The sequence below is a fragment of the Meriones unguiculatus genome, chromosome 6, assembly GCF_030254825.1.
Source record: "Meriones unguiculatus strain TT.TT164.6M chromosome 6, Bangor_MerUng_6.1, whole genome shotgun sequence".
Lineage (NCBI taxonomy): Eukaryota > Metazoa > Chordata > Mammalia > Rodentia > Muridae > Meriones > Meriones unguiculatus.
In genome coordinates, this window is record NC_083354.1 from 75,374,608 (window position 1) to 75,396,412 (window position 21,805).

The 21,805-nt window shown below is 46.2% G+C and overlaps 1 protein-coding gene across 2 annotated transcripts; it reads right to left on the bottom strand.

Moving 5' to 3' along the window:
• Window positions 1-657: 657 nt before the first annotated feature.
• On the bottom strand, window positions 658-21,612 carry Marveld2 (MARVEL domain containing 2). Of its 2 annotated transcripts, none has more exons than XM_060385641.1 (7): window positions 21,538-21,612; window positions 15,360-16,502; window positions 12,146-12,181; window positions 5,536-5,684; window positions 5,156-5,327; window positions 2,917-2,967; window positions 658-2,299 (listed from the first exon to the last, which is right to left on the bottom strand). In XM_060385641.1, exons 2-7 carry the CDS (start codon window positions 16,485-16,487, stop codon window positions 2,177-2,179), a joined length of 1,659 nt encoding a protein of 552 aa, XP_060241624.1. In that variant the 5' UTR covers window positions 16,488-16,502; window positions 21,538-21,612; the 3' UTR covers window positions 658-2,176. The 2 variants fall into 2 exon arrangements, with proteins under 2 accessions (XP_060241624.1, XP_060241623.1); XM_060385640.1 differs by lacking the exon at window positions 21,538-21,612 and adding an exon at window positions 21,043-21,174.
• Between the last annotated feature and the right edge of the window lie 193 nt (window positions 21,613-21,805).

Sequence of the window (21,805 nt, forward strand, 5' to 3'; positions counted from 1 at the left end):
ACTTTCTGGGATTTCCTACCTCTGACTGGGTGCTGGGAGCACAGGCATGCATTTCCATGCCTGGTTTGCTATTAAATTCTTTCACACCGGAGAGGAGAAAATAGCAAGTCACCTGAGCACTCTGACCTACAGGTATTCATGACTTTACAGTTTCTTTTCAAGGAAATATTTATTAGCCTGGTGGTGGTGGTGGCAGCCGTGATGGCCTTTAACTAGGGTTAAAGGTGTAGGCAGAGGCAGAGGCAGGCAGATATCTGAGTATAAGGCCAGCCTGGTCTACTGAGTTTCAGCAGGACAGCCAGGACTATACAGAACACCCTCTCTTGTTATAACAAACAGCCCTGGGTCTCACCACGCAGCTCTGGCTATGGAACTCACTATTTTTATTATGGTTTTATTGTATGTGTGAGGGTGCTGTGTGGGTATATGAGGGCTGGGGGAGGCCGAGGCGGCAGGTCCCTTTGGAGTTCCAGGTGGTTGTGAGCAACCAGCTGTGGCCACCGGGATGAGACCTCAGATCCTCTCAAACTCAGTGTGTGCTCTTACCCACTGGCTCTCCAGCCCTCGAGTTTATTTTCTGATTAAGGGAAAGTGTTTTCAGTAACATTCCCGGGGAACACAGATGTCTGAAAACCAATAGAGAACATGCAGGGCACACCAGGTCATTGACATTTTAATACACCTATGCATTGATACAGCGTTACCAAAAAATCAGTGCTACAGCATCGGTTGTAAAAGATTAACATTTGTAATTGTAGTAAAATAAAGTTTTACAAAGATAAATGTCTTTAACATTTAATGCTAACCTAAATTTTTGACATGTACAAAATGGCAATGTTACATTAACATAAAAAAGCGGGGAGCTTGCTCTGTAGCCCAGGCTGGCTTTGAACTGGAGATCTCCTGCCTCAGCTCCTGGGCGTTAGGATGGTGTGCAATGCCACCATATTTAGTTAATTTATTTTAAGTCTTGTGTCTGAGACAAGGTCTCACCGTAGAAGCTTGACTGCAAAAGCAGTGCCAGTTTCACTGACAACGACAAGCCGGGTCATTGGCAGCTAGAACTTCCTGGGTCTCTGCATGCTCCGTTCATTACTTCAGTTTTAACACTTTCTAGAATGCTTTGGACATTAACTAACTAATTGTTTGAACAGAAGCTACTTTAGCAGAAACCATAATTCCACACTAGGGAAATTACTGGATAGATTCTGCTGATTGAAACAAAAAGCACTGCTTTTTTTCCTTTCTTTTTTTTTTTAATTGGTGCTAGGGATCAGGTCCTCAACTATAAGCCATATCCCTAACCTACCAAGAATTTCTTTAAAACAAACAAACAAACAAACAAACAAAAAAACATTCCTTATGCATTTTTTTCATATTAAAAAAATAGCAAAACATTTCCTATGGATAAAATGTCAGCCAAGATGACGTTTAGTGAGATGAACTGTGCTAATGAGTCACAGGAGGGAATACAAGTAAACAGAAGGGTTCCATGGACATGCGCACAGGCCAGGCCAGGCTGTGGGACGTGGGGATATATGCACGGTGACAGATGTGGAGGCCGTGAGGGGCTCTAACAGGTCATCGCAACAGTGAAACAGCTGCTTAAGGCTACAGGTGGTAACGGTGAAAAGCACAGGGCGAAATTCAGGGACACGTGGCCTTTAGCTAGCTGCTGATGCCTGGTCACTAAGAATCCATCCCCAGTGGCTCATCCATTTCGCCAACGTGTCCACAGTACTCCCGGCAGGAATGTGGTGCTTACATAGCAGCCGGCTCCATTCTGGATGCTTGGGAAATACGAGCACGTGTCGTCTCCTAACTGCCCTATGAGGTAGATACCACTTTACAGAAGTGAGGATTTACAGGCACTTTACAGGCACAGAGGATTGATCGACTTACTTGCCCCAAGACCACTGAGTATGACAGCTGATCTTGGCTTCAAGTCCTTGTCAGTGTGGAAAGCATGAAGCTGTACACAGGCGAATATTTGATCTCTCCTGTCTCAGTAAAGGTCCTCGTGGGATTGAAATTGTTTTGAATGTTTGAGTAAGATCACAGTTGAACCCTGGACGTGGTTAAACCAAGCAGAAGCTAACCTGGAAGCACCCGCTTCCTGGAGACCAGCACATACTGTGAATAAATAGCTGGGTATAAAAACAGTCTCAAAAGGGGTCTAAGGATAGCCTTGCGTATCCCAGTTCATTACTTTATCATATTCTTGAATTCGTTGCTTTATGTGGGAAAGTTTGTTCTTGAGGTAATCACAACGCTCCTTTTTTTCCAGAAATGAAGGATCCTATGAAAGAAAGTCATTATTCAGTATCTGCTTTCTCCAACGATTAACACAAACACGTCCTCACAAAGAAAACATCCCGCCACAGCAGAATCACCCAGAGATACAACTGATGTGACTACAACAGTCATGCTTTCTACTCTCAACACAAAGCACCCTCTGTTAGGTCCCAGCAAAGCCAAGGGGAGTGTATACAGAGGCCGCACCTTGAGTAGTCAAAATGCACTAAAAGGTTAAGTGCAGGAAATAGGAAGAAATGTCTCTCATGCTTTTTCCAACTCCACACTTCATGGGGTCTCATAAGTAAATAGACTCCATAGAAAGACAATTGATAAGTTAGCTTAAAAGGAAGGGGCCGGAAGGATGGCTCAGTGGTTAGGAGCACTGGCTGCTCATCCAGAGGTCCTGAGTTCAATTCCCAGCAACCACATGGTGGCTCACAACCATCTATACTGGGATCTGCTGCCCTCTTCTGGCATGAGGGTATATGTGCAGATAAAGCACTCATACATAAAATAAAGAAATAAATCAAAAAAAAGAGAGAGAGAGAAGAGAAAGAAAGAATGAAATTGCAGTATACAAGACAAGAACATACTGACCAAGAAAATTACTTTACTCACGTTCTTTTTTTTCCTAAATTCTTCATGAATTCTTGAAATTCTCTCGTGTTCCTAAAAATAATATATATTTTTTTTGTTTTGGTTAAGACATTCATTTACTCAAATCAGGTCTCAAAGCACACTGGGAATTAGAACAGAAAATTATTTTTGCCAAGCATGGAGGTACAGGCTTATAATTCTGGCACTTGGTAGGACCACTGTAAATTCAAAGTCAGTCTGGGATACAGAGGAAGACCCTGTCTCAAAAAACAAACCTATTTTTTGCCCAAAGCTAGAATGAAAATGCACAAAAACATAATTGACTGGACAAACATCTGCACACCACCTGCCAGGCGCTGGTCCTCCTTGGGAATGAAGTGTTGTAAGAGGCTGGGACTCCTGAACTCATGAGATCAGCTAACAATAAGCGTAAGATTGTTGAACGAGTCAGCTTATGGAATTTTACTTCTTGACCTTGTATTTAGCATAGAGTCTGGAGGTTAGCATCACAGAGACCTGGCAGAAACAGATGCTCTTACCACGGTCTGTTCCTAAGTCTTCTGCAAGTGAACTCTTGGGCAAATTGTTACTGACTGATATAAGTTTTCATTTTAAGGAAGCTGCTTGTGGCTTTTTGCTTTAAAAATACTACCCAAGTATTGAATAAATGAGTCTTGATCAGAATCCGGTCCTGACTCCATTCCTCACGTCTCTGTCCCTTCTCAATCCTGTTCTCTCCTTCAGGTAGACTTGCCCTGCGGGACGGGTCAATTTGTGAAGAGGTTGACTCTCCAGTATGACAGGTGACTACAGAAATATTTCCATTTCTTCATGAATGCCTCATTTTTCCTTACACAACTTTGTTTATTTGGTTTTTTGTTCTTCATGACAGGGTTTCTCTATGTAGCCCCAGCTGTCCTGGACTTGCTTTGTAGACCAGGCTGGCCTTGAATTCACAGATCTGGCTGCCTCTGCCTCCCAAGTGCTGGGATTACAGGCATGTGCCACCACTACCCACCCAGCTACACAACTTGAGACAAGACCTCACTTTTGGTGTTCCCTTTGACTAGAACTCCTGAGCTCAGGGCCTTCTCCTGGTTAGTTCCCAGGCAGCTGAAACTGTAGGCTTCTGCCACCACACATGGCTCTTATCGCATACCTCCGAAGACCTCTAAGCTTGGTTACCCTTTTGGACCTGTGGATCTTGAGTATTCTCTAAACTGACACACTATTTCAGTGTTCCCTGGAACAGGTGTTTCTTAGTTAATAGTATTATATTGCTTCAGAGTTGGGGAAAGGTTACACTTATACACATACACATACATGAATATACATATAATTAAGATATATATATAGATAGATCTTAGATAACTCATAACCAAGAGTGATTTAAATGTAATAAGACCTCAATTAATGTGGCTTCTCAGAAAATCTTTCTCTTTCTCTCCATGTGTGTGTGTTGTGTAAATTCTTTTGGCATTTTTTTTTTTTAAGTGGCATGAGGGACCAGCTAGATGGCTCAGTTGTTTCTGTTGCTTGGTTTTTGAGAGAGGGTCTCACTGTGTAGTCCTCACTGGCCTGGAACTCAGATCTGCCTGCGTCTGCCTCCCCAGTGCTAGGTCTAAAGGCGTGCGCCACCACCTGGTTTACCTCACATCATTTTAAAAAGAACAATTCTGAGGAAACTTCCTTCCATCCCCACAGCTGTTGCCTCTACTGAGGCTTTCCTGTTTGCTTTAACCCCGTGGTGGCGAGGAGGTGGCTGTCTAGGCAGCTCTGCTCCAGCCAGTCCCACAGTGTGTCTTCCCTTAGGGGCTGGGATGGCGGGCCGCACTGTCCCACAGCCCCTCCTGGAATGCTCTACTTTGAGTGTGCTGTTTGTCTCCTTCCATACTCTGACAGTATATATATCTTTGGCAAATTCATATTTTACCTAAGTAAGAAGAAAAAATATTTAACAACTGAGGATGGCATTGTGCTGTTTACCACACACAAGACCTGCGTTAGGTCCCCAGCACTTGAGAAAAAAGGCAGACAATAGCCGTGGCAAAGGACAGTAAGTTATACAATTTGTTGAACTTTTTCCCCCTCTTTTCTTTCCTGTTTTAGCTCTTCTGCACACACTGCTCCACTGACAGGAGCGGGTTTTCGGCTTAGCCACCTCCACGATCTCAGACCCTTTCCCAGACAGCGGCTCCAGGTGCTGGGGATTCCTAAGACCATGCGCGTTCACCCTCCTCCCGGCAGGCTGGACACCGACCTGGCGGTTTTCAGAATGATGCGGCAGCCTGCTCATCACTGCATCCAGCTCATCGAACTTCCTCAGGATGGCCTGCACTTCCGCAGACAGCTCTTTGTACTCTGAAAACTGGTCCTGGAACACAGCTTTATAGCGTTCCCGATCGTCTTCCGTCTGAATCACAGGATATTTTCTGCGGGGGGGAAGGTCACAAATCAGACCGACAGCTTTACGCTGCAGGAGGTCTGTGGTGGCTTACAAGCTCAAGGCCCCGGGGTTCTAGCTACAGAGTGGGCAAACACGGGAACTTTTCCTAAAACAACCACTGGCGTAAACGACTTTAGGCACAGTGACGACTGGAGGACAAACTGGAAGAGGAGGCCCACGAGAGATGGACTCACGCCACGTAGTCAGGCATCACAATGGGCTTAGGGATGTGGCCAGGAGGGATGTATCCACTCAGGAGTTCAGGGGTCACTTTTGTTGCGGTTCTCAACTCTTTGAAATTCACTTCTTGGTCTCTCTGTCTGTCACTGGTGGCCACTTCACACTGTAGGAAAAGACAGAAAGAAGCGATGTGTACAAGGGATTGGGGAAAGAGTGCACCCAAGAAATGAGGAGAAAGTGAAGAGGGAGGAGGAAGAAGGAGAGTGGAAACACAATGACCACTGTTCTGTGTCTTATACACACTGAATGGAATCACACCTTCCACTCCTAAGCAGCACATTTCAAAAGCAGGTGAGGAGAGGCCCTGCGGGGCTTCACGACTAACTCCAGCACCTGGGAGGCTGAGGCAGGAGGGTTGCTGTGAGTTCAAGGCTACCCTGAGAGATGGTGAGATGGTTTTGGCCAGTAGGGGTGTGTGGTGGTTTGAGTGAGATGGTCCTCATAGCTCATAGGTTTGAACGCTTGGTCCCCAGTTGGTGGAACTGTTTGGGAAGGATTTGGAGGTGTGGCCTTGTTGCAGGAGGTGTGTCATGGAGGGTGGGCTTTGAAGTTTCAAAAGACTCATCCCCTTCTCCTTGTGTTCTCTGCTTCCTGAATTCAGATCAATATGTGAGCTGCAGCAGCAAAGATGGCTGCTGCTTCCTGCCATGCGCCTGGTTATGACAGACCCTTACTTTTTAAAAAAAAAATAATTTACTTAATTTTATGTGCATTGGTGTGAAGGTGTCAGATCCCTTGGAATTGGCATTACAGACAGTTGTTAGATGCCATGTGGATGTTGGGAATTGAACCTGGGTCCTTTGAGAGAGCAGACAGTGCTCTTATCACTGAGCCATCTCTCCAGCTCCAAGACAGTCTCTTAACCTGCCAAAACCATAAGTCTAATTAGATGCTTTCTTTTGTGAGTCTTAGTCATGGCGCTTTATCACACCAATAGAAAAGTAACTGATACGGAGAACTTGCTGATAAGCCAGGGGACCTGAATTTGATCCCCGAAACCCACAGGTGGAAAGAGAGAATGGGACCCTGCAAGTTGTCCTCTGAAGGCCACACTCAGGCTGTGTGCACACACCAAGTAAATAAATGTAAGGAAAACTGGAAAAATACGTACTTTTGTTTGTTTCAGGCAGGCTTTCTTTGCATAGCCTTCACTCTGTAGACCAGGCTGGGCTCGGACTCAGAGATCCATCTGGCCTCTGCCTCCCAAGTGTTGGGATTAAAGGTGTGTGCCACTACTGCCTGGCTAAAAGTACTTTTATTTTAAGTGGACAAGGAAGGCTGTGGGTACAGCTGAATGGCATTGAGCTTGTCCAGCGTCCATGGACTTCTCCCACAGAGGGGAAAAAAGTAGGTGATGAAATGACAAATGAGGTAAGTTCTGACTTCTTCAGGATTTACATCCCGGCCAAGAATGGGAAGAACAGTTAAAAATAAGAAAATCTGTCAAAAAAGCATAACAAGTCTACGTAAGTAGGGGAAAAGAGCGGCAGTGGGGACCTGACGTGAGTCAGCTAGAAGCAGCCAGTGTGAAGAGGAAAGGGGACAAGCCACTCTGTCTTCATTATCCAAAAGGGGAAGCAAAGAATCCATGTTGTAAGCTTTCTGCAGGGCTCAGATGTTAAGAGTACCAGCTGCTCTTCCAAAGTTCCTGAGTTCAATTCCCAGCAACCACATGGTGGCTCACAACCACCTATAGTAAGATCTGGTGTACAGGCAGAATGCCATATATAAATAAATCTTTTTTTTTTAGGGTTATTTCCATTTTTTTTTAATTTTTCATCTAAATAAATCTTTAACAAAAAACAAACAAACAAACAAAAAAAACTTTCTGTAAAGTGTTGTGGCACTTACCTGTCTCAGCACACGAGAGACTGTGGCACTAGAATCAGCTTGAAGCTATCCTGGGCTACACAGCAAGATCCTGTCTCATAAAAACCCCAATAAAACAAGAGTGCTCTGGAAAGAAAGCTTTTCTGTTGTCAGTCAGGTCTTTAAAAGGAGCTTGCTCGGACCAGCCAGAGGACAGGGAATGGACTTAACTCAGACTGTGAGTGTTCTCAAGCTGTGGGATTGGGGCTTAGGAAGGCCTACAGACAGAAGATGGTGACCCACAGCCACACCCTTCAATAACGATATTACGTGTTCAGGAAAGAGAAAAGAAAATAGCTGGGACAGGCTTCGAACAGTCAGCAGAAGGGACACAGGAGTGGGTGATGCAGAGGAATCTAGAAAAGGCAGTCAAAGGCAGTTCAGCACCCAACTGCACTGCACCCAAATCACCAGCCAAGGATGGGCAGATGGCAGAGGAGGGGTTCAGAGAGGGTAAGCAAACCCTCAAAGGTAACACAGCAACCAAGCAGAAAAACAAACTTTGTAAGTGCTTGGTATCTGTGATGCTGAGACTGAACCTAGAGGTCTTGAGCATGCCAGGTAAGTGTTTTACCAATGTCCTGATACTTTAAATCAGTGTTTCTCAACCTGTGGGTCCTGACCTATTTGTGTTTGGGGGATAAAAGTTGTCAAATGACTCTTTCATCTAAGACCACCAGAAAACACAGATATTTACATTAAGATTCATAACAGTAGCAAAATTACAGTAATTTTATAGCTGGGGAGGGGGTCACCACACCATGAGGGGTTAAAGGGTTGAAGCATTAGGAACCTTGAGAAACACTGATTTAAATGAACAAAATGCACAAACCTGTTTACTTAAATGTATATTGTTCACATGCTAAACAGCCACAAAGTTCTACAAGCATACTAGAAATGAGCCTGATGAATGAGGCAGGCAGTGCCAGCACAGATGGAGGAAAATAAGGCCCTGCCTGGAAACATGGCTGTTCTCTGATGCAGAAACACCTTCCTGCTCTACTAATTCCTTAAGCCTACAAAAAAAAAAAAAAGTACAAAAAAACACAATGAAGCCTTGCCCCTCTATTGGTATGGGAGCTTTTAAAAATCCTTTGTTTTCCCACTTCCCTGCTTCCGAACTGGTCTTGAGGTTTGGTTTAACATTAGCTCACTGTCAAAGCCACCAGCTAGAACCTTACCAAACAGCATAGGCCTGGTTAGTGGAAGTTGTTAACAAGCCCACGGAAAGAGATCTAGAAAGGAGAAGCTCCAAGACCACAAGCTAGATGGGAGGAGATCACATCCCAACTGGCCACTGGGACCCAAAGCAAGAAAACACAAGTCAGAGCATAATATGGAAACGGACAAGGATGTCTGGCTGATGTGCTTTGAATGAAAATAGTCCCCATACTTGGTTCCCAGTTAGTGGAACTGCCTGGGAAGGATTAGGAGGTGTGGCCTTGAGGGAGGAGGCATGCCTTCAGCTCCAAACGTCCATGCCATTCCCAGTGTTTCCTTCTGCCCCCTACTCACTCTCAGCTGTCCCTGCTGCCCATGCCTTTGCTCCATAGCATGGACTCCAAACCTCTGCAACCACAAACCCCCAAATTAACTGCTTCCTTTTTTATGTTGCCATGGTGCTTCATCACAGCAGTTGAAAAGTCACTGAGACACTTGGGGGTTGCATTCTGAGGACCGTATTCATTCTGCTGCGCCCTCTGATAGGATGTTGTTCCTCATCCCAGTGATACCTCAATCTTGAAAATGACTCATGGGTTAAGCATTAGAGGAAGTGGGTTTTGCTTTTTGTTTTTCAAGACAGGGTTTCTCTGTGTAGCCCTGGCCATCCTGGAACTCACAGAGCACGGATCTGGAACTCACCAACAGCCCTTAAGCATACAGCTCCATGTCCTGGTCAAAGGCATGAATTTGGCCCAGGCAGATACACTGGATGGCAGAGTCTAATCAATTACTTCTCTAGGTTAAAAAAAATTCAGGTTAAGTACTACTTATTTTATTTGTTTGCTTGTTTTTGAGACAGGGTTTCACTCTAGCCCAAACTGGCCAGGAACTACCATGTAGCTGGGCCTGGCCCCAATCCTCTTACTTTAGCCAATGTGAAATTACAGGTTTGAGCCACCGTGCCTGGCTCAGGCACCAATCATTCTCATTATTTGCTCATAGCTACTTCTCAGGTTTACCTGTTAATATGAGAAGAAAGCCTAAGAGAGCATTGGATTGGGCTTCTGCCCTGGGACAGTACGAGGAGGGAGAGAGAAAGGTCCCAGAGCCAAGGTTTGCCACGGCCTCTTTCCTGTGTCTTAACTGAAACTTGTCCTGTTAACAAATACTGGAAATGCTCTATTCTGATCCAAGAAAAAGGAATTAAATGTCAGGACAGATGAGTGATGCCACAGAATTTACTATGCTTTTCAAACTCATAGTGGGTTGCGTGGACAGCTGTGGAGAGCTGACCTGGGTCTAGCGCATGTCTGTGCAAGTTCCTGCATTCCAGCGTGTACGCGTGGACCTGACCCGAAGCCACGCCAGCATCCTCAGTGCCTGAGGAGATTCTGATTCCACCTGCTCAGGTGTCGAATCCGCAGGTGCTTGCCTGCACGCAGGCCTGCTAAGGACCACTGCACTTCTTAAAATTCCATGTGGTTGTTTGGGATGGAATAGGAACATGTGCCGTGACTTGCATTAGTCAGTTCTCTCCCTCCACCATGTAGGTCCTAGGGGTCAAACACAGGTCCTCAGGCTTGGCAGCAATGAGCTTCTGTATCTTAAAATCAACCGGGAAAGCCATAGATCAAGCGATTTCCAAAGCAAGAATAGCCATGCCAGCCAGGCACAGTGGTGCACCCCTTTCCTAGCACTTGGGAGGCAGAGGCAAGTGGAGTTCATGGCCAGCCTTGAACTTCTGACTCTCTGACTCTACAGAGTGAGTTCCAAGACAGCCAGGGCTACACAGAGAAACCCTGTCCCCCCACCAAAAAAAAAAAAAAAAAAAAAGGTCATTGTACATTCTACCATTGTTCCTAACTATTCCAGGACCTCTAAGGATGAAGGGCCTGGAGACACACCCTGGACACGGTCTGACTCTCCAGCACATCTCAACAGCCCTGTCCCACCTGCACGCTCCATCACGCAGGGACACTGACTGCTCCTCGGTGAGGGCTGCTTGCTCCAGCATCTTCCTGGCTTTTGAGGTTGACTCTACTTTTCATGAATTCTATCCGTAAATCCCCTGCCTCAGGAGGAATAACCAGGAAGCCCACACAACTGTTCTACCCTGGTTAAGAACAATTGCTGCTACCACAGCACTGCCACACGGCAGTCCAGTGGGATGGTCCTGTCCAGCCCATTACTGGGGAATCGGAAGTTGCAAAGTGGACCCCTTTAAATGCCCCCGAAGATGATTGATGGTTGACTGATGGGTAGATGGATGAATGGATGAATGAACAGGCTTCAGTGATGGGGAGCGAACCCGGGGCTTCAAATACATTAGGCAGTCAAGCATTCAACCACTAACCTGTATTTCTAGTACTTGAGGATATTTTGAACTTACTTCCAAATGTTAGCATTCTGTATAATTTTGATACTAGATTTTGACATTATCTGTAATGAGTTTTAGCATTTATAATGTGCATGTATGTGCGTGCGCACGCACTGCTATGCTTAAGTTTCTGCCCTGGACCTCTTTCTTCTATGACGGACTGTGATGTGGATGTCTAAGTGAAAGAAACTTTTCCTCCCCAAGTTGCTTACAGAAGATGGTGTTTTATCACAGCAACAGAGAACTGAGACAACAACCTTGAACTTGTGACTCTCTGTCGTTTACCTTCCACATGCTGGGATCATACCCACGGGCCACTATTGCCCAGTTTGTGTCGGGAAGGAATACAGGGCTTCCTGCATGCTAGGCAAGTACTCTACCGACTGAGCTACATCCCAGCCTCAGGAAGAATGACTTCCATTGAAGAAAATTAGCCAGGCACAGTTAGTATAAGCTAGAGTCCCTTAGCAAGGGAAGCAGAAGCAGGAAAACAATGAATTTTAAAAGCCAGCCTGGGACACACAGCAAGAACTTATCTTAAATAAACAAGCACACGAGGAAGACCAACCATGTTCACTTACAAAAAAAAAATTCCTGTAACAAAATGAAAAGGGGAGCCAGAGGCACACCTGTAATCCCAGCACTCAGGGAGGCAGAAGCAGGCAGATCTCTGTGAGTTAGAGGCCAGCCTGGTCTACAAAGTGAGTTCAGGACAGCCAGGACTACACAGAGAAACCCTGTCTCGAAAAACAGAAACAAACAAACAAAAAATGAAAAGGGCCTTAGGAAAGACTGCCAAATTTGGTCCTTTCAGTATCAGAAAAAAGCTGAAAGTCAGAGCTGGAGAGATGGCTCTGTGGTTCAGAACACTGGCTGCTGTTACATAGAACCCCGGTTCAATACCCAGTACCCACATGGCAGCTCACAACTATCTGCAACTCCAGTGCCAGGGGATCTAACACCTTCACACAGACACACATGTAGGCAAAACACCAACATACATAACATACAAATAGATTTAAAAAAAAAAGCTGAAAGTCCTCAGCAGAGTTGAGAATCACAGCTTCACACATGGATGATTCTATTGTCAACAAGAGATTAAGTGTTTAGCAGTGTACAGATACAGCAAAACTTAAAGTTAACGGCACTCTTACCATTCTCCTTTTTGATGACAATGATGGTTCATTCATCTGGAATAACAACAACAAAAGGGTTAAGAGTGATTTCAAGGAGGATGGCTCGGCAGACTAGAGCACCCACTGCCCTTGCTAAGAGCTACAACTGCCTGCAGCTCCAGCATCAGGGGATCCCACGCCCTCTTCTGGCCTCTTTGGGTACTGCACACACAAGTGCACAATACATAGACTACACACATGCACACAAAACAGAAACTGCTTTGCAAATGACTCCAACCTTTTGCACTCTTAGCCTGATCTCAGTTTCCAGAAGCTGGTCCCCATACTTGTTTTCCCATACTTCTATGGGCCAGTTAGGGAACCCAGTGGGAACCAGAGGATGAGAGGTAACTGCCGTCCCCTGTTAACCAGAGTGTAGAGAGAACTTGGAGGTACAGGAATGGTGGGTGCCGTGAGGTAAGTTGCTTCAATTACCTACATTTCATTGATTTCTGGTTAATCTATCTTGTGTGATGGGATTAATTTTGTTTTATGAGAGATATGATCTTGCTGTATAGCCCAGGCTAGCCTAAACCTCACTGCATGGGTCAGACTGGCCTTAATTTTGTGGCCATCTTCTTTCTTCTGCCCTGAGTGTTAGGGTTATAGGTATGACCCATCGTGGCGAACACCCTGCATAAAGTTGATATAATTACTTTATATAAATACTTTTTTAAAACCCTGAAGGCTGTTATATCACCTTCAATAATTAAAGTTTAATTCAAATTTAATCAAATACTGTTTACAAAAATTATACAGAAAGTTTTTAAGATGAACATGCTGGCTTATACCTGTAATTCTAATTCTCTGGGAGGCTAAGGCAAGAGGATTGTGATGAGCTGTAGGCCATCCTGGGCTATACAATCAGTTTGAATCCAATTTGGGCTACATAGTCAGACCTCCTCTCAAACAGGACAAAATGTTGTTGGGTTTTTGTTCATTGTTTTCAAGACAGGTTTTATCTGTATAGCCCTGGCCATCCTGGAATTCTTTCTAAAGAACAGGCTGGCCTCAAACTCAGAGATCTACCTGCCTCTGCCTCCTGAGTGCTGGAACAAAAGGTGTATACCACCATCCAGTATAAAATAAGCTTTTGTTGAAGGAAAATATAATAATTGCAATTATGTTAATATAGTAGACTTTTGGCCTTTAAGTAATTAAAATGCTTATTAAACTAGCATAAAATTATGAGGAAGGGCATAAGGGTATAAGTCTTCCTATTTTGGATCTTACACATTAGAATTCAGTTCTTAGCCAGGATAGTAGCACACACCGGAAACACCAGCGCTGCAAAGGCTGAGGCAGAAGGAGCTTGTGAGTTCAAGGCCAGCTTGATACACCGTGAGCATCAAGCCAGTCAGGGCTACATAGCAAAATGCTGTCTCAAAAAACAAAACCAAAAGAAAATAATCTAAAGTTCTTCAATTTATACATCGACTTAAATTTATGATGTATGCTTGACGTGCCGAGGTACATTTTTATAAGGAACTGGAATGCATAGAGAATTCTAGACAGACAAATATATTTTGTAAGAACAGAATATGATTCATACTAGAACATGGGCAGTTTCTTGATTAACCCGTTAATCAAGTGTTATAAAAACCAGGTGTGGTGCGGGGCCAGGAGTGGAACACACCTTTCAGCAGAGGCAGGCGGCTCTCTGTGAGGTCCTGGTCTACACAGCGACTCGCAGGCCAGCTGGGGCGCCACAGTGAGCCACGTCTCAAACAAACAAACATGCCTCGCATTCATAAAAAAGCATAGGGTGCTCATAAAGGGATAGGGGCTGATCCTTATTTATACCGGTGCAATTCTTTAGAATCTAGGAAGACCTGGTGGATGTAGGAATGGAAAATTTTACGATGTAGCCAACTTCACTAAGAACAAATTTAAGGCAGATGATGGTATTTCGGTGGGATGGGGGTCCTACCGAGCCTGCTGGAAGAGAGTGAATCATCAACTTATTTCCAGCATACTGAAAGCAGCACAACACCCCTAACATATGCTGCTGTCAAACTCAAATAATTTTAAATGAATTTTTCACATGATTCATTAGGTATCACACTCATTTTTTCTTCTACATTATTCTCATTACTTATTATTCCATTGTCATTTTTAATTAGTAGAATCCCAGAAAGAAAAACAAATGCAATATTCTCTTATTTTGGAATTTACACTCTCCAAAATAAAGCTGAACTATCAAAGCCAGTATATAAATTGTATGGCCACAACTCAGTCACTCAATGTTTGTTTTTAATGCCAACACACCCACCATATTCTTTTCTGTTTTTGAGTTTCGAGACAGGGCTTGAAAAGAATCTCAGGCTGGCCTCAAACTGCCTGACCCAGGCTGGACTTGAGCTCACAGTCTTCCTGTTTCAACCTCCCAAGGGCAGAGGTTACAGGCTCTATTTCCACTAGCGACACTCAGTGTGTGTGTGTGTGTGTGTGTGTGTGTGTGTGTGTGCACGCGCTTGTTGGTTCATAAGCCTATACATTAAACACGTGGAGGTCAGAGGGCAACCTAGAGTGTTAGTCCTCACGTGCCTTCCACTTCTGTTTGAGACGAGGTCTCCTTTGGCCTGGAATTTCGTCACTGAGGGCCTGTCTCTCCCTCCCACCTCCCAGCCCTGGAGAACAGGTGCATGCCAACATTTTTTATTTCTTACAGAGACCCAATGACTTCTTACTTGGGCCCTCATGTTTGACTAAGCCATATACCCTGCTCCTTAGTCTTACCTGGTATTATTTTACTGGGGAGTGTGTGTGTGGGGGGAGCTAAGTTGTTGCATTTAAACATGTACTTCCTCCTTGTGAGTGAAATATTGCATGGGTTTTTATTAAACTTTATCTTAAGAGGAAAAATCTCTTCCTGAACTTGCTTTGGTGCTGAGATACTTAATCTACTGAGCATGTTATTATCTTTTACCCAGACTCAGTGGCCACAGCCTTCTCTTTGCACCAGTTAACAGGCTACTGCAATGTGGTGTTTCTCTGAAAGAACAAGGTCAACAGCAGAGTGGGTCACCTAGGTCAAAGTCACCGTGAAGGGGCTTTTGAGATTCAGCTCGGTGAAGCACATACACAGATGCAGACACAGAAGGACTCTGACAAGGCATTGGGGAAGGTGTACTTCTGACAGGCACGGGAGAACAAAGCGGAGCAGAACCAAGGAACTGGCAAGTCCACGTACCTCCTGCCGCTCCATGTATTCCCTGTGTTTCCGGGCTGCCTCGTGCCTCCAGAGCTTCAGGCAGACCAAGGCGCTGACGAGATAAACCATCATGGTGACGAACAGGAAGATCATGGCCGCTATCTGACCTCCTTCCACCCGGCAGAACAAGGCATTCATTGGCGTGTTAAATAATGGATAGTAGCAGAGTCCGCCTCGGTTGGTGTCGTTCACGTAGACTATGGCCGCGGCCATGTACAGGATAAACAAGGCGACGTTAATCCCAAACTCGGTCAGGGGCCACCAGTTAGAGTCCAGAAGAATGGTGCGGTAATACATGGACATGCCAAGCACCAGGACGATGATAGTGGCGATCCAAGCCAACCCGGCCACCACGAGCACGAAAGGGGTCTTGGGGCCACTGTAGTAATACCCCCCGTAGGCACTGCCGAGGCTGCCCAGGCCCCCCACGCCGTAGGTCTGGGGGTAGCCAAACATGTTGTACCACTCGTTGTCCTTGTGGATGTAGGCCGTGACACACGCGAAGACGCCGGCGCCCAGGAGCAGCTCCACCACCCCCAGGATCCGCAGCAGGCCTGCCCACGACTTCATGTAGGCGTAGCGCAGGCGGAGCTCCTCCACCTGCTCGCTGTAGGTGCGCGCCGTCTGCGTGTGCCGCTCCAGGGACGCGTAGGGGTCCCGGGGAAACGCGGCATCTGCCTCCGGCTGCCACTCTCTGGAAGGGTCCTGGAAGGAGTCCGGTGGGCGGTGGTTCGATCTCGCCGGAGAGGCTGGGGGGGAGCACTCCACACCATCCGAGATGTATCTGACATCAGACAGCGGCTTATCCCACCCCGTGTCCTTCTTCCTCCCTCTGAAGAAGTTCTTCCAGGAGTCGGGCACGAAGCGCCTCACCGGCTTGAGGTCTGGTGCTACGGCTGGCTCCTCTGTGTCACTTGAGTAGAAGCTCGGGCCGAACGGTGGCTGTAACGGGAGAGGGGGAGGCGGCAGAGGATCTGCGCTCACAGCCAGCTCGCTGCTGTGTAGGGACTGGAGGGTGTTTAGGGTACCATCTGGACAAGGCGTGTCCCTTGGAACTTCACTATAGCCCCTGTCCCGAATCCTGGACCTTCCATCACTTGACGACATTTGTGATTTTCACACCTGTGACCAAGAAATAAAGTTATCACTTACGCTTAGATACTTTATCCTTCACAAATAAAATCCGGTTATTTTATTCACTTAGTTACAGAGAGTATTAACTAAGTCTGTATAACATGCTGTATCAGGCTGATTATATCCAAGTATTCTTGTATATAAAATGATAAGCACATTCCAAATATATGTAACAATTTAGATTATCCAGAAATATACTGAAGTATTCTATCACATTTTATGTACAATAAAAATTTTAAAGATTAGTTTTGAATTTTATATAATGAAGCATTTAAGTCTAATTCATGTAGAAACCCTACAGACAAAACAAAAACAACAAAAAAACCTTGAGCAATAAAGAATGCTAACATATTCCCAAATACGAATCTTGTATTTAGATATCCAAATCAAAATATTTAAGAGTCTGAGCACACCAAAATTTGGTGGCTCAGAAAATACTCTTCATTTACATTGTCACACTTTTGCTTTGGAATGGCCAAGGAGCAATTAGAGCAGAATTAAAACACAGCAAGCCTGAGGCATGAGGCCTTTCCCTTTCTAGTCAAAAGTTAGCTGAGAGGTTAGAACAATGGCTCAGAGGATAAGAGCATCTGCTGCTCTTCTGGAGGATGTGGATGAGTCTTAGCCCCCACACGGGGGTGGAGGGTGTGGGCTGGCTCACAGCTGTATACCCCAGTCCCAGGGGATGTGACGCCCTCTCCTGGCCTCCAGGGGACTGCATTCATGTGGTGCACTGATAATACATGCAAACAAAACACCCATACGCACAAAATCATAAATGAAAAATGTGAAAGTTAGCTCAGAGGGCTTGCTTCTCTCTACTCCTACAATTTTAACAGCTGGCACTAGATTTTAGAAATCGAGTTCTCAGAGGTAAAACACCGTGGGCTGTGCACCCCCAGAGGTGTAAAACAGCGGCAGCACTAACTCTGAACATCCCTGTTCCCAGGGCAATTATCTAAAGGCAATTTGCTGTAGCTATGAGCAACTGAAGTATCCTAGTATAATTAGAATTTAGTTTAATACACCTGAAAAATTTTATTTAAAAAGTGCTTTGACTAAGTCTTTTGCCTTCCTTGACAAAAGCAATGACCTAAATATGTACGTAATAAAACAAAAAACCAAACAATAACAAAAACCACTTGTTGATGTATTGCTCATTTTGAGGCACGCTGAATTTCTCCCTTCAACTGTTTATGCCTTTTTTTTTTGTACAGTCAACTATGGTACTATCATTGAAATTATGACTAATTAAAATGGGTCCTCTTATCTTAAGGTGTTGGACAACTTGGAAATCCCAAGGCGTAATTTTACTTGTAAAATGGAGACCCATTAGTCAACAAAGGTTGACTGAGAACCTCCCACGAATCAGGCACAACAGAGGTTGTATTTATGTTCCCTGCTTTTATTGAATTTCAATTCTACTGTGGGTGGCAGGTGAACCGCATAACGCACTAACGGTCAACGTCTTACGGGAGTTTAAAGAGTACACCGCAGGCAGTGTGTCATAATTTTAGCATGGCCAGGGGAGTGGAGAATGTGACAAACGCAGGAATAAAGGTAAAGTAGGAAACGGAGCCAATGTCTGGAAGGAGTGCTCTAGGAAAACGGGACAGCTACAGTGCCTAACATGCTAAGGAAATACCAAACGAGTGAGCTGCTCAGAAAGGCAGCAATAGAATGGGACACAGGATAGATCCAAAGCCAATTCATTCCCATTGACCTTAAATCCACTGGCCATAAGAGGCCATCAGAGAAACCAGGCGCGGTGGAGCACGCCTGTGATCCCAGCACTCAGAGACAGAGGCAGGCTGATCTCTGTGACTTTGAGGCCAGACTGGTCTACAAAGCAAGTCCAGAACAGCCAAGGCTACTCAGAGAAACCTTGTCTTAAAAAAACAAGAAGGACCTAGGAACCTGCCACAGAGGGCCTCTGAAAGGCTCTGCCCTACAGACTATCAAAGCAGACATTGAGACTTAAGGCCAGCTGATGGGCAAAGTGCATGGAATCTTAAGTAAGAAGTGGAAAATAGTAAGATCTGGAGAGGACAGGAACCCCACAAGGAGAGCAACAGAACCAGAAAATTTGAACACAGGGGTCTCCCCAGGGACTCATATTCCAACCAAGGAACATGCATGGAGATAACCTAGAACCCCTGCACAGATGTAGTCCACGACAGCGTAGTATCCAAGTGGGTTCCATAGTAATGGGAAGAGGGACTACCTCTGACATAATCTGATAGGTCTGTTCTTTGATCACCTCCCCCTGAGGGGATAGCAGCCCTACCAGGCCACAGAAGATGACAATGCAGCCATTCCTGATGGGATCTGATAGACTAAGATCAGAAGGAAGGAGAGGAGGACCTCCCCTATCAGTGAACTTGGGAGGGGCAAGCGAGAAGAAGGGGGAAGGAGGGTGGGGCTGGGAGGGGAGGAAGGAGGGGCTTATGGGGGAATACAAAGTGAATAAACTGTAATTAATAAAAAATAAAAAAGATATAAAAAAAAACAAGAAGGAGGAAGAGAGGAGAAGCAGAAGAGACGATGGCAGCGGCCATCAGAGGATTTGGAGTTGAGGAGTGACATGATCTGTTTTAATAGGATCTCTTTGGATGTGGTGTTTAGAGTGCAATTCATAAGAAAGCTAAAAGTGGGAGGCTGTTGATATATGATCCAAAGGATCATGGTGATAGCCATGGAAACAGTGATGCCTTAAATTCTAGATACAAGGAACATAAAATATGTGGTTACAGAAGAATTTAAACATAACCCAAAGCAGAAAGAGTAGTGTTCGGAGCCTCTGTGGACCACGGGTCAGCTTCAATGATTACTCCTCTAAGACCAGTTCTATTCATGTTTCACTGCTCCTTCTGCCCTAGTCCTCCTCTGCCAGGAGATGAAGCAAGCATCAAAGGTCTGGAGCGGCTGCTCAGTGCCTAAAAACAATGGCTCCACTCCCCGAGGTCCTGGGTTCAATTCCCAGCACCTACGTTGAGGCTCACAACCAACTGTAACACAACCAAAGGAACTAACACTCTTCAGCCTCTATAAGCACTGCCTAATACGGTGCAGACATACACGCAGGCAAAACACCCACGTAAAATAAAATTATAAATAAGTGCTTTTTCCAAAACAAGAAGCAAATGCCTGACATCGTCTGATCACTTTACAGCATTCATTTCTCCATACTCAGGGAATAGCAGATTTCACCAGAGCTTCAGCAGCTCCAATCTGTCCAGGGAGCAGGTACTGCCATTAGACCAGACACAAACACCCAACAGATGAGGGGTTCTCAACCTTCCTAATGCTGCAACCCCTTAATACAGTTCCTCACGTTGTTGTGACCCCAATTATAACACTTTCATTGCTACCTCATAACTGTAATTTGCTACTGTCATGAACTGTAAATAGCTATGCTTTCTGATGGTCTTACCCAAGACCGCTGTGAAGGATCATTTGATCCTCTCCCCGTTAACTCCTCCTTTAGGGCTCTCCACCCACAGGGTGGGAACCACTGCAATAGATGGAGCCCAGAAAGAAATCTCAGGGTCCTCTAATGAACCACTCCAAGTCTGGAGGACCAAAGGTGATAACCCAGCAAGGACCAAACCAGAAGCCCTCTAAATGACAACCGTCGTAGTTGGGGTTTCTCTTGCTCTGGTAAAACTCCGTGGCCATAACTTGGAAAGGAAAGAGTTTATTTCAGATTACAACACTCAAGTCATGCTCCATTGCTGAGGAAAGTCGGGGCAAGAACCTGGGGGCAGGAGCTGACACAGAGGCCATGGAGGTCTTCTCCTCTTGGCTTGCTCAGTTTGTTTCCTTACAGCATTTGGGACCACCAGTCCAGGGCACCATCCAGAGTGAGCTGGGCCCTCGCCCATAAACCATCAGTCAAGAAAATGTTCCACAGGCTTGCACACAGGTCAATCTATTGGGGACCATTTTCTCAACTAGGGTTGCCTCTTCTAAAGGACTCTTAACTTTTGTCAAGTTGGCAAAAAAGCAGCCAGCACAACAGCAATTATTTTTGTCCTTTTGTCTTTATCTCTTTGTTGTCTAAAAACGACAGCATTTACGTTCAGCAAGTGCCTAATAAAGTAGAAGCAAAAGCACAGCAAATAAACTGAACAAGGTTTGAGGTAGCTAGGGTATATGTGGGTTTACAGAGCATCTCGCTGGTACGTTTAGCTCCTAAAAGCGTGACTCACTGTAACGGATTCAAGTCATCTTCACCTGTGGAAAACGGCTCGTTTGAGTTACATCACTTTATCATTTAAATAAAAACCAGAAATTCGTAGACTAGTAGAAGCGCAAACAGTGCTCTCCCAGCAAGGAACGGTCGGCGGCATTTGACCACATCTTATCAGATACCCCGGGGTCTTGCAGGCTGTCCCTGAGCCCCCTGGGCTCCCACTAGCTCGCTGAGATCGCAGGTCTTTGTTTGCTTGGAGCCAGGGACTTAGGAATGCTACAGCTGTGGCCCCAAAAATGGTTCCCTGGGCGTCCCGGGAACCAGCCTGGTTACCTTTACACGCGCACAGTCGACCCTCAGCTGTCTCCCAAGTTTTGCGGCTCCAGAACGCGGACTGCCTCAGTCAGGGACTAGGTGATTTGTGGATAGGGGAGCAGCGGAAGCGTGGCCCCGGCAGACCCGCACCCAGCACCAGCCGGGCTCTCCCGTCCAGCCTCGGCACGGCGGCTGTCGCCACCCGGTGCGGGTCCGGCCTTCGCTGGAAAATCCACGGCGGCTTCCGCCCCAGGGTGGCCGTTGCTCGGGTCAGGGCAGCCGGGAAAGGGGCAAGGGCGGCGCCAGCCAGCGCCCGGAAGGACGGCGGCGGTCCAGCCGGCCGCACCTGTTGGCAGCGAACCCCGCCCCCGCCGCCCCCGCCGCCCGGCGCGCCCACGCGCTTCGGTTTCAGCCCGGCCGCGGGTCGAACCCGGCTCCCGGGATGTGTGTCCGGGGGCGACAGGCCTTCCCCGCGGGCTCGGCGTCCCCTGGCCGCTGCCCGGCCCCACTCACCTGCGCGGCCGCCGGAAGAGCGCACGCTGCCCCGGGCACCGAAACCGGGATCAAGCTCCTGGGGCGTGGCCGAGCCACAGCGCCCCGCCCGGCTGTCCGGGCTCCGGCGGTAACCAGGCCACCAACCCGCCACCGCGAACAGCCCCTGCTAGAAAGCAGGCAGCGCAAGTGCTGCCAGCCCCTTCCCATTTTAAAGCATTTACTCTACTTGCGCCTGGACCCAAGGTAAACAGTGCACGGTAGGCGATGTTAAAGGATAAGAAAAACA